General features: G+C 43.8%; 3 protein-coding genes across 3 annotated transcripts; all 3 read left to right on the top strand.

Moving 5' to 3' along the window:
- Window positions 1-4364: 4364 nt before the first annotated feature.
- SARC_02937 (hypothetical protein) lies at window positions 4365-7291 on the top strand. The gene is made up of 4 exons (XM_014303282.1): window positions 4365-4527; window positions 5764-5862; window positions 6388-6465; window positions 6653-7291. The coding sequence occupies exons 1-4, from the start codon at window positions 4375-4377 to the stop codon at window positions 7256-7258; spliced, it is 936 nt and encodes a 311-aa protein (XP_014158757.1). The 5' UTR covers window positions 4365-4374; the 3' UTR covers window positions 7259-7291.
- Window positions 7292-9226: 1935 nt separating this feature from the next.
- On the top strand, window positions 9227-10210 carry SARC_02936 (hypothetical protein; the record flags this gene model as incomplete). Its single annotated transcript, XM_014303281.1, has 2 exons — window positions 9227-9812; window positions 9843-10210. The coding sequence occupies 2 exons, from the start codon at window positions 9227-9229 to the stop codon at window positions 10208-10210; spliced, it is 954 nt and encodes a 317-aa protein (XP_014158756.1).
- Window positions 10211-11631: 1421 nt separating this feature from the next.
- On the top strand, window positions 11632-12546 carry SARC_02935 (hypothetical protein). The gene is made up of 2 exons (XM_014303280.1): window positions 11632-11718; window positions 11759-12546. The coding sequence occupies exons 1-2, from the start codon at window positions 11641-11643 to the stop codon at window positions 12254-12256; spliced, it is 576 nt and encodes a 191-aa protein (XP_014158755.1). The 5' UTR covers window positions 11632-11640; the 3' UTR covers window positions 12257-12546.
- The last annotated feature ends 392 nt before the right edge of the window (window positions 12547-12938 follow it).

Genomic DNA, 12938 nt, shown 5'->3' with positions numbered 1-12938 from the left:
GAATTAAAAATAAAGACATTTTTATCCCAGCAATCGGTATGGTCAAGAGTCGTAATAAATATATTCCTCTTTTGGTCGAATATTTCTTTTGGCGGGTAAATTTTTGTATAACAACAAGTACTTTTAGCAGTGGCCAGTGCTGTGGGACTTTGGGAGTTGGGAGTTGGAACTTAGGACTCCGATCAGGTCTCACCGTCTCAGGGTCTGATGAGTCTCTGGGAGGGTCTGCTAGAAATATTAAATTCAACACACTCGTGGGACTAGGTGACCCGATCCGTCTCGCAATGGCTCTCGTGTAAATATATCATTCCACTCTCGCATTTCGTGTGCTTCATACATTTCGGGTGATTATTTATATGCATCTAAGCGTGTTATCGTGTTATCGTGTTATCGTTGCACTAAGTGTGTTAGCGTGTTCTCGTGTGCATGAGTGCGTCGCGTGTCGCGTGTGATTTTCGTGTGACCCTCGTACGAGTCCTACGCAGCAGCTCTCGTGGGGCGTATGTAATCATTCATGGTTCAACACACATACTCTGCTTATCGTATTCAGCCTTGTTGCAGGGCATGAGAAACGACTCAGAAACAAGATCACATGAATGTCCATTTGATTTAATTTATCTTGTTTCTGAGAGCACTGAATAGAAGCAACTGATGCAACGCACCAAGTATCCATCCCACCCTGCTAATTTCCGTCAATAGCTTTAGCTTCTCTCCGAACAATGTGAGTCCAAAAATTGAAACGGAGATGACACCCCGTGTGGTCAATTGCTAACAATCCAACTTTGAGCTGCAATATACACTAGTGGATATCGCATATGGTTTCTTCTCGGGTAGATATTCCATATATACTTCATTTCAAAGCATCACTTGCGTGACAAACTCACCGAAAAGCTATGTACAGTGCGTGAAACTAAAGATGTAACGTACAAGCGTCTAGTTGGCTATAGCTGGCTAGTAGAGATATATAATAAATACAATCCCAATTTTTATCTTGCGGCTTTGAAAATGGAAGGAACAATCTACAATGCAGTGTATATAAACATGCGACTATGTTTCAGCTCGTGCAATTCGCACAATCTCTATTACAGTATGAATGCAAGAGCTATGTATTTATTGGAAATTATCTGGAGGTAATATCATTGCAATTACATATCAGCATAGGATTCAGGGCGAACTTCTACTGACAATTCAGCATGCGTCTCCCTCTTAGCGATTGTTTCTATCATAAAAATCACTAATGGCTACAATGTCAGGTTAAGCGTGTGTCTGCGAAATATTCTTCTTCCATTTATTCCATATATTCCATATACTCGAAAACTAAGAATGCAGGTTTCAAGGCTCTGTGTGACACGTTCCACGACGCGCTCGCCTTCATCAGGTCTACTCACAATCAATTATATGGTATTTATACATGGCATTTATTTTTCGTCTACAGATGATATTTATTATGCCTAAACTCTACATCCATAGCAACCATACAGTCTCGATGAACGATGTTTGGTAGTCAGAGTATACCGTACACCACTGTTAAACAGTATTTCGTGACTTTGTATACACGTGTATCATTTGCGAGGTTGGCGACACTACGACTTTCCAAGTCCATATCGTGTGCTTTTCAAATATTCAATACGTCTGCTGAGTGTATTTATTCGCAATATCATCCCACGTAATGACATTAAATTTTAGCGTAATGCAACAGCCTGAAACCCCCGAAGCATTTCGTCTTTTTCATGTCTGGGTTTCAGATTCAACCCCATGAAGACTTGTAGAACCAAAATGTATAGTGCACAGTACCCACTATTGAGTATGTATATCGCGCACAGCTACTTTAATTTCTTTAATTTCAAGAGGAACAGAAAGCACCTATTGCAGCGTGCATGTGATCGCAAAATAATTATATTCAATTGCAAATATATGGCAATCTACCATATCTCCTGAGGTGTGTTCACACGTGCATACAAAAGCTACCAGCACGTCGAAATATTGTCTTATGTCACAATGTTTACTTATATCACAGTATTTACAAGGGAGTACAAATCGACAAAGAAACTATCGCGCTGCCATTTACTGTTCGATACGCAAACATACCATCTCTGTGTTGTATTATGCATAGTATCTTCTGTATAGTAGTATACATAGTATCTCCTTCTATATGGTAGTATACGTGCTACCTTCTGTATAGTAGTGTACATACTATCTACTTATGTATAGTAGCATTCAATCTCAAACCTATAGTTTCAGACTGACTTTACATTTATCAAGTTGAAGTGCGGCGTGCAAACTATACTTTGAAAGTAGAGCACATATCGAGCTAAGATTAGGAATAGTCGGCACAAGTACAGAACCTTGTCGGTACATGTCCAAAATGATTTTGGCGAACGTATTATGCCAAACGAGAGCCCCTTTTCTACTGGCTGCGTGGCGGCATTTTATATCCCTCCTATTCGTTAAAACCACCTATCGAACTGGTATAAGAGATACTATCGTGTACCGGTTTAAACATCGTCATCGTCCGCTTAGAACCTGATTGGTTCTCTGATAACCAACTTAACCGATGCCGACTTTCGTTTTACCATTTCGGTTCCTTGCCCTTCAATTTAGTTGCTGTCAGTCCTACAGGTTGCAAGTTAGATTAAGCAGCCACTGTGGACAGATGTTCCGTGTTTGTGAGAGTTTCTTATTCATATTCTATCACAAGTTGATGAATATTTTCTCGAAAATATTAATATCAACCGGCACACAAAAAACCCGTTGTGGTGACTTTAGCCTCAATTCATGGAGTCAATCATCAAAAAGTGTTAAATTTTTATTTTTTTGGGAAACTTGCACATCTGGCAGGACAAGAATCGTCCGCTTCACAGTGCATGCCAAGGGGGATCGGTGATGGTCGTGCAATTGCTGCTCTACTGGAAAGCAAACATCGAGGCCCGTAACAATGTGTGTCAATTTGGGAAGTACGTACTCTATTGGTATATTTAGGTTGTAAGATGGCAATGCACTCTATAAGTATGTTTAGTATGTAAAATGGCATTGTATGTTATTCTGGGATATAGGTAATCTAGGAATTTGTTTAGTATTTAGTAGTATATAAGCTCAATATGTTTAGTATGTAGAACTATATATACTTCGGGTGCTGAATTTTACTTTACTGTGATTATCATCATAGAATGACGGAATTAGATGCTTTGGCGTGTGATTTCTTTCCCTGTCGATTGTGTATTTTTCCAATTAAACCTTTATCGTCAATTTTTTTAAAGTTATAACCATCGACGACATACATGAAAGAATATTAACTGGGAGCACTCACACGCATACGCTCCCTCTGTGTAACCGCTGTTCTTCCATTTTTAAAACATCACAAGTCTGTGTCGTTCTCCGACTGAATATTGGCCATGCACAACGAGTTTCTATCTTTATGTGCTAGACTACTACAGATGATATCGAGCATGTCTCTGTCGGTTATCCGCATCTGACTGGATGTACATTGGTACCCAATTGTTCGATATTTATACCGGTCGAAGTGTTGTTGACAAGAATATTCTGGCTGAGATGGTTGTAATTCCGTATATTCAGCTTGGCCGTACTCCTATCCACAACGCTTGCTTCTACGGGTATGAAACCATTGTCAAACTACTGCTCGACAATGGCGCTAGTATAGAGGCGAGAGACGAGGTAAGTAAACTACATCATCGTATATTGTGGCAAGCACATGTTGTTTTTGGTTTGTTTTTTTTGTGTGTTCTACACTTATTGGTTATTCTGTTAGAAGTATACGTGCGCAGAGAAGATCATGGTTATTTTCTGAATGACAATCATTGAGTTTCATAAATGGCTGGACTCGACAAGAAATACCAATAGGAGCACTCATCGTCTGTGTGATGGATTGTGTGTTTTGTTGGGGCTGTGCTGATCGCCTCTGGGAATGTCGAACACTTGCAAGCTTCATACTATATTCAGTTCCTTTTGGCACTCGTCCGTACATTTGTGTTTCCTACTGATTCTTGAACGACATGTGGCTACTAGAAGCCCATTAGTCGGGAACTAGACGAGAAAGGCGATCTGTTGTTATTTTATAATCCCAATACCTTCACAAAATTATCGTCAGGTACTGGGTCTGGTGCACCTTTCGACTCTGTGTGATTGCTGATTGATATTCGATGAAAAGTGAGCTTGGCACTTGCCCGTTAGTAATGCAGTCCGTGCAGTCGTAGCCTTCTTCATTGGAATGAATCGTTTGTATTATATGTACTATGTATGCAAATCCTTGCAGCATCACAGGTACATTTACGTTGAGGTTAACTTGCATGACTATGCCAAAGTGTGCTATGGGACAGGTATATATATATATATATGTCCAAAATAGTTTCATCCGAGATGAGTGACGCCGATACGTTTATTTGGGTTTGTATCTTCGGCTTCCAGAATGGAGACGCTCCACTTCACGTTAACTGTTACAAAAACTACGCAAACGCTGGGATCTTGAAACCACTGCTTGGTAACGGTGCCAATATTGAGGCACAAAACTTGGTAAGCCGCAAAACCCGCAGCGAGAGTGGTTGTTATCGAACTTTATCTATCATGTTATGTGGTGATTAGACGTAGAGTATGCTAAAGGCGCGGCCGACAAACACGCCTGTGTTCCTTACATGTGCTTGACAGGACCATATATTTGTAATTTGTGTGAGAAGTCATACTTTATACGCATCTTCTTTGTCGTGAATCTGCTGATGTTCGGCTGGTATTAGATTTTTATATCTACGCGTCAGTATAGATAGTACGTTGCCGATAAAGGGGTTGTTGATGCCAAAGCTAGATATACGGCAGCAATTTCAGTCCCTCTGTGGGCTATGCATTCATTAACTGACACTGTAGTCGATGACGCGTTAGTAGTACAAGGTGATCGATCGCTGTCTCAATATTTACGAGTCACTGTACGCGGGTGATAGTCTCAGATCACGTGGGTGTGGCGAATTTGCACCGGTTCTAATTGACCGCAAACCTCTAACACTCACAGAATGATGTCGATATATATATATATGTACATAACGAGAAGAAACACAACACTCCTACGCGTGCAATTATCCTGAGTACTGGCAGCAGTCTTGATCGTTTATTTGCAACTGAAAAAGACTCATACTTGTTTCAACTATATGGTTCCAAATCATTCGCAAATTTTGTACTGATAAAGTCATCGCTACGGTCACATAGATCTGCCGATTTTTGGTGCAGCTCACAATGCTCATGCTGTGCTTTGGGATGTATTTGACTCAAAAATTGAGTTCTCGTGATACTAGCGATGAAAGTTGTGTATATTGCTGAAATGATTGGTATTGAACAAAAAGTGTAATCAATGACCTGAAACTAAGCAGGTGGAAATATTTAGCATGTGTCTTATTGATGGACTATTAGTATATGTTGTAGTACTTTATATTCTCCCCTTTGTGGTGTTTTATTCCGGCAAAAGAGAAATATAATATTCACAGTCTTGGCTGTGGTTCGTACTATCGACAATATGTCATTTCAGTAATACTGCTGCTATCTGGAGTCAAATCGTCTCGAAAACGACACGTCAGTAAGGTACGATGGTGTATTTGCACTGAAGAGCAAGATGAGAGGCGGATAGTATCATAAAATTTCAAAGATTCTCTGTAGGATATCTACCATAGGTCTGTCTGGCAAAACCGTTTTAACGAGGTTACGGTGTTGTTCTTTGTCCCAGTAAATTTTGAATATTTGTGATATAGTTTTGCATCTACTCTGTAGGACAATGAGACCACACTTCACATTGCCTGCAAAGAAGGAGTAGGATACGCTGTGCAAACGCTGGTTGAAAATAGGACTGAAACAGAGGCTAAAACAGTGGTGAGTGGTCTATTTTACTCCTTCTTATGCGATTTTCTTCACTCTAAACTTGAAGATTTTTCTTTTCTTTTATTGTTTCTTCGCTTCTGTCCAGTGTTGGAGGACAGTCTTTAATCTTGACAAACCGTTTGTCGCCTATTCTATATATATTTATGTGATGCTTGGGTACTTTACAATGTACAACATACACGGCTTCGCTCTTACAATACGTATAGCCTGATGAGACTGGATGTTACTCTGAATTGTCTGCAATATTGTAGTATGGTATGATTAAACCTAGGAAACACCGAGCTAGTGCAGAAGCAGACAAAATCCAGTTCCCTCGCGTGACCTGAAAGTTTACCATACTGAACAATGAGTCGTTATGGCTTCCTTGTAGCTTGACTGTTTTCGTATAAGACTGAAATATAGTTTTAAAACTTTTCGTGTTTCCACCTTAACCGATCTAAGCTATAGGCTTTCAGCTAAACGTTTAGGACAAGGCTTGACATTTTTGTGTGGCATTCATTTTCGATGTTAATGTAGGACGGAAAGACTCCAATGGAACTGTGTGCCAGCGATAAAGTCAAGGCGCGACTACGGAGAGCAATAGAAGAAAGAAGGGTATGGTATATTCAAGTGTTTTAATGTTGTTCAGCATCGTTTGACCTGAAAATAGTAAGCCTTGTGGCCCTTGTTGTCGTCAAGCAGCTCGAGTAAAAAGTAGAAAGCATGCGTGTCCGTCTCGCCTACTTTTCTACAGACTATGGACTCAGGATACTCGAACGTACCTTCGTCTATTTCTAAGCAGTACCTGCTGACTGTATCGAGGTTCGCAGACTGCATTCGAGTAGCGCGGATGGACAGTATCGCACTGGCAACGCCAGAGTTTAAACTAGCCATACCGGCCGGTGTGGAGCAATCTCTTGCCTACGTCTTGGCTGACGCACATGCGTGCTACAAAAACATCTTGAAAGTAAGACAAATACGGGAACCAGTCATCGAATTGGTGATGGAATGCTGCGCCGTTTTGGGCGATGTACAGATAGGTGCAGAGGCTGGGGGTGAGCGAGATTATCTCAAAAGGGCCGAGGCAGCGCTAGCGACTTTTGACACTTTGCAATCACAAATCTGCAGTGAGAAGGAAACGGTGTCTGACGTTATCTCTGAGCGCAACTGTATGCGACAGCGTTGTCTTGCCCTGATTGAGAATGCACTGCAAAATCGCTCAAACGATCCTCGACCAGAGATCGGTGTGCGTGCAGCTGAGGCACACGGCAAACTACGCACACGGCCATCTGTGCCAAATTCGGAGTCGCAGTATGTAAGAGACGACAGAGGTTTTCGTAGGCTATGCAAGGACGTATGCATTACAGGGGAGCGCTTTGTGGTCAGAATACAAGTACTTAGGTTTTAGTTGTTTATTTTAGTTATTGTAGTTTTTACAGTTTATCAGAATAATCTGATAAATTTGGTTTTTGCTGACTATTACAGCACATGACTTATGACTCACTTTTAGAGTCATTAATTATACAATTACTAATAAATGAACAATATCTCCCTCTCTACGGAGGGAGAACGTTGCGATACAGTTATTGAAGCGTTCATTTACTACATTTTTAACTTGCCAAGGAAGTTGTGAGTTCATTAGTAATTAAGGGATAAGCTACTTTATAATAATTGAATGAAGTTTATTGGTTCTTTTTCTATAGGAATAAGACGAACAAAAGAGAAACCATCGAAATACAATAGTAGTAGTAAGATGGCCCGGCAAATTGAAGGAATCTTTCAGAATCTATTGCGGTAGAAGACGATAGTGGGTACACCAGTAGTGACGCTAGTGCCACAATGCCATCCTTGATGTCAAATAGTGACAGTGAAGGGGAAGAGACACCGAGTCTGAACGATCAGCACGTCCGATGGGCTCAGCAAAGGAAATTGAGACGAACAATGGACGATTCAGGCTCAATCGAATCAGTATGGCCAGACAGCTCGAACGATTTAGGCTTCGGCCAATCTTTGCGGTGACTTCAAGGTCAGAGGCAGACTTTGGCATTACGACAGAACCCAAGGAGACCGCGGACAAAACGAAGGAGCAACCGATTCAACAGTAGGCATCAGAAGTTCAAGAAAGAAATGGGCAAGATCAGCAGGACCAAATGACCAAAACGAGGGTCCAGCCAGACGGTCAGATAAGTGGAAATAATAGTGAAGAATAATTTTGTGATTTTATGGTGTAAAAATAGACGGTAGGTGTGACATTGTAGGCTAGAAATCAGGTTAGAACCCTGTAATAGATACATTTTAGTTAGAAATTGCTAAATAAGCATTGCGTTATAGAAATGGTACCAGTACACACAACGAGTACAAGTAAAAGGGGAGTGTACATAGTAGCAGTTGGTTAGACATAAGAAGGGGGCTCCTGTGAAAAACACAAGGCAAGAAGTTATAAGAATTATAGGAAATACAACCGAAATCCAACCACAGGCAAAGGAGAGAGACAAGTAGTTCACACAAGCTGATTACAGGTAACACGAGGGACTACACCATGGTTAGAAACAAGTATGGCCACAAAGAACAAATAGCGCACACAAACATCGACGAATACCATGTGATTATAAGAATAATACTTTCCGCACGGATCTACGGGAGATTTTCCTCACGAAATCGAACGATCAAAGGACACGAGAGTATGTACGAATTAGTTAACGTCTAGGTACATTAACCATAAGGGTGAGTAGTAGGATCAGGGAAATATATAGACTAATGGCACAGTTAGAGGATTACCGCAAATAAGGAAATCAACTTAGAAGTTACAGTTTATAGACAGGTAGTATATTCGGTAGAATAAGGAAGTGCGAGGTAGAAAGAGTATAAGGCATAGTAGAAGCCATAGAGGCACCAGGAACTCCTTGACTGAGCAGAACTTTGTAGTAACGCTGCTGGGAAGAACGTATTAGGTAGGATCTAGAAGACATTGAAGGGCCGTAGAGCACGAGAGGTCTATACTAGGTAGACACATGCCGACAAAACGGCACATGCAGGAGCACGGAGAGTAAGATTAGTGAAGAAAGGGGAGTAAGGCGAGAGCTGAGGAGCTCCCTAAAGTAGCACACAGGGTGTACAGGGTGTGTCCCGACGAGTGTTTCGGCGAAGAACATGCGACAACATAGCCTGCAGAAGGCAAGGGTAGGACACATGTACTAATTACCACCATGACAGGAATGTAGCGTGGAGCACGACATACACCTGTCCAGACGAACAGTGTCGAGACTTGTTGAGATGGAAGACGATTCTCTAGGACGGAGGAGTATCTATATCCGACCCATTTCAAGGACGTCTACATACATTTACAACCCTCCATTTATCCACACAACGTACTATTATGTCCAACCTACGTCAAAGCCGCCGACAGCAACATCTGACCCCTGAACGTCGGGAGGAAGACGACATAGATCATCGAGGAACTAAGCGCCGCCAGTTTCCACCGTACCCTCCCGTCTACCGAACTGAGAAAGAACGGATGGGACCACAGGATGGAAAGGTTCATAGCCAAGAAGCGGCTACCGACAGACAGGCAACCAAGACACCCAGGGGGGATATCAGCCTAACACAGGAAGACGTTGTAAATAACGACGAGGCCAAGGGAGATTCCGACCTGCGTGCAGATAAGGAGCAGTCCATTACTGGTGAATATGTAGCTAGTATTGGACTGCCTTCCCGTTCGTCTTCGGGTATTTCTGGCGCCTCATCTTCCGGTATCGAGCAGCCACGCGTACCACCTAACAAGCGCAGGCGTTACCGCCGTCGTCCCAACAACAAGAGCACAGCGCGGGGCCAGTCGTCAACACAAAAGCTAACCGGGCTTATGGCCCAACAACAGTCGCCCTTAGAGAAGTATGAACAAAAGTTGCAGCGTACATCTTCCGAGCGACCCACAACCATGTTGTCCCCAAACAAAGCGTCGACTAGTTCACACAAACGGGGATATACGACATAAGGTAGGGAGGACAACCTCACGTTTCGGATCCAAGGCCGGTCGCAACAACACCATGGCCTTGAGTACGAATCACCTGGGTTGGAAGGACAACTCTCCGAGGAGGAAGATACCTTGTCGTCTCTAGAGGAGGCACCGTCATTCCAAGAGTTCGCACGGGAGCAAGTGTTGGCCAAGCAAAACCCACACGGGAAGGAAGCACTTAAGACTAGGCAGGACCAGATGAGCACAACCCATTGTCAACATCAACAGCGACAGTCGTTCGAGAGAGTAGCTGCTAGTGAGTATGTACAGACTCCCAAGTATGCGGAGACAACGTTGCTCACATCTACTGCCAGTGAGCAGTTACAGACTCTCCACCCACACCAGTGAGTATTGAGAAGAGTCGCCAGGGGTTACATGCACGAATTCTACACCTGGGCGACGAGTTATACCAAGCGATAGAAGATAAAATACGACTCGAGCTGAAGCTCTGAGGGGTGCGATTGAAACACTTTGAGCCACGCTAGAGTCCCGTCCAGTGGAAAAGCGTCCGGTACCATCACCACGTACATGGCCTGAATGGCCCTCGAATAGATACCTCCTCCACGACATCATGGAACGGGATACGAGAGGTGCTCTACTGGAGGCTTTTAAGAACGCGCAGATCGCAGGGTTAGATGAGAGTTGGAGCCTTACATGGTTCCACAAGGTATTGTCTTACTTTAAGGCTGAGAAGTCAACACTGGATTACATACGCGACAACTCTGAACGATTGAAGAGGTGGACGCCACAACTACAAATCGAACAGATTTGCTCACAGGAGACGCAAGCCACTGTTGACCCTGCGTTTCGTAAGCTTGCCGAGGCCACAGTCGAAATATGCACACCCCCATTATGGAACTAATGACACAGCTGATGGAGAATCACAGGAGGGCACGTGAACGGTGCCAGACGGACGCTGATTTCCAACAGAATCTATTAAACCATTGCATTGTTCAACTGCTAGAGGAAGCTCTCAACGGCCGTACGTATGAACGCACTCTACAGTTGCATCCCAAGTGGCAGTTAATGAAAACGCATGAGCTTCTCCAGTTGTTGAGTCCCGACATTCAGGACGCACAGCAGCGCACCACGGCGCGACTCCAGAACCGTAATAATCGCGAAGGACCACCGGGCAACGGGGCGCGTGACTATACCAATAGCCGTTCTAAACCACAGACGGTGCGACGACAGTCACAGAACTGGGCACAGCGACCCCAACCGACATTACCTACTACGTGTGCTGGGTGTCAAGCACAAGCACCACCAGCAGTTTCGTTTTTGATCACAAGATACAGTTATCCAGCGGAACATCCGTCCAGTCTGTACAAATAACTGTAGTCAGGAAATTTTGAGTAGGGTTATTTGATATTAGGGGTTTTTTTAATAGTGACTACGTTTTGAACCGGGTTTACATAATAAGGTTTAAACTGATAAGGATAAATTATATGACCAAAATGATAGTAGCTGGATTAGTTGAGATACAGTTATCTTTTGCGAGTTGCTATATTTTAACTAACCTGCATGTTGTACATGAATTGAACATATCCTGATAACATCGAGAACCGATACATCGACGATTAATAACTTATGACAACCCGTAGTGAACAATACAGATAGTGGGTTTAATAGTAGTGGCACTGGTGAAAGCATGCCATCAGCAAGAGGTACGGCATCGACTCAAAGTCCACAAAACTTTACTTCGTTTATTTATAAGCAAGCACAAGTTACTTTTATTTTGACTAACACTCGACAGAGCCGTCGGCAACAACACCTCGCGCATGAACAACGCGAGCGAGACGACGTTCTTCAGCGTTGACACAAGCGACATGCCCCAAAACGGGCGGCCCCAGGCGGAGGTCCGACGATTGACCTTGATGTTGGATATCGGCTAACCAGGCGATACTCCAACATACACAAACTGCAAAGCAGCAACGCAATGAGAGATCAACAACCCCGAGCAATGTGGACTTTATTGATCGTGGAGTACAAGCCCCTGACCCGACAGGAACCATGCGACCAGTGTCGCAGGATCAACAACAGGAAACGGCGACTCCTAGAGTGGATGTTAGATCTACGGAAGGAGAGTACCCTCGCTACCATAAACCGGGGGGGGGGGGGGGGGGAGTAGACAAGGCTGAGGTCGAGACAGTGATACTCAGAATCACTTTACGAGTCTTCTTCGGTAACAACAGTCTCTCCTCGAGAAATACGACCAACGTTTACTGCGACTTCAGAGCGCTACGATCTCTCCGTCCCCCGACAACCCTGAGTTCCATATCAGAGGAGCAAGCGAGATTCATCATGGATTGGGTTACACATCGTCTAACCAAGACGGTAGTGAGAAACCACGTAGAACCCTCGCGGCAGGGACGCGCTGTACAATCTCCGCGATAGAATCAATACGTCGTTACAGACACAGAACGGACACAACGACAGGACAATCAATTCGAACGGGACGCACTGGGAGAGATGTTGCCCGTGCAGAGAATGCTTGATCCAAGCCACCTCGGTAGACACGAGCATGAGACTTGCTCAACAGCACACTCCAACACCAGAAATTATTGCAGCCGGCCGACAAGCCTGCATGCACGAACTGGGGTGCGGTAGAGACGAATGACTTACCACGAGCGGATGCTTTGCGAGGTATGCTGGAGACACTGCGAGCAACACATGGTTCTCGGCCGGCCAATAAACATGCGCCACGGAAACCGCGTAGCTGGCTCTAACCGGTACAACTTCGGCAACATCATGGAGCGCGATACTAAAGGTGCCTTCCGCGAAGCCCTTACGAACGCCCAAATCTCAGGTTTAGACAAAGCATGCAGTCTCCGGTGGTTCTACAAGGTGTTGAGTCACTTCGAAGCCGAACAGTCGGCGCGCGCTCGACTGCAACAAACCTAACCAGAAACGATTGTCGCCTGGACACCGGAACTACATATAATACAAATTTGTTCGCATGGGACGCAGGCCATCTTCCGCAAGCTAGTGAAGAGAGATATCAAACTCGGTAACGTCCCAATGATGGATCAGATGATTTATCTTATGAAAAATCATCGAAGAGCACACGAACGCTACC

The sequence above is a fragment of the Sphaeroforma arctica genome (genome assembly GCF_001186125.1).
Source record: "Sphaeroforma arctica JP610 unplaced genomic scaffold supercont1.140, whole genome shotgun sequence".
NCBI lineage: Eukaryota > Ichthyosporea > Ichthyophonida > Sphaeroforma > Sphaeroforma arctica.
This window is presented reverse-complemented; position numbering and strand designations above follow the sequence as displayed.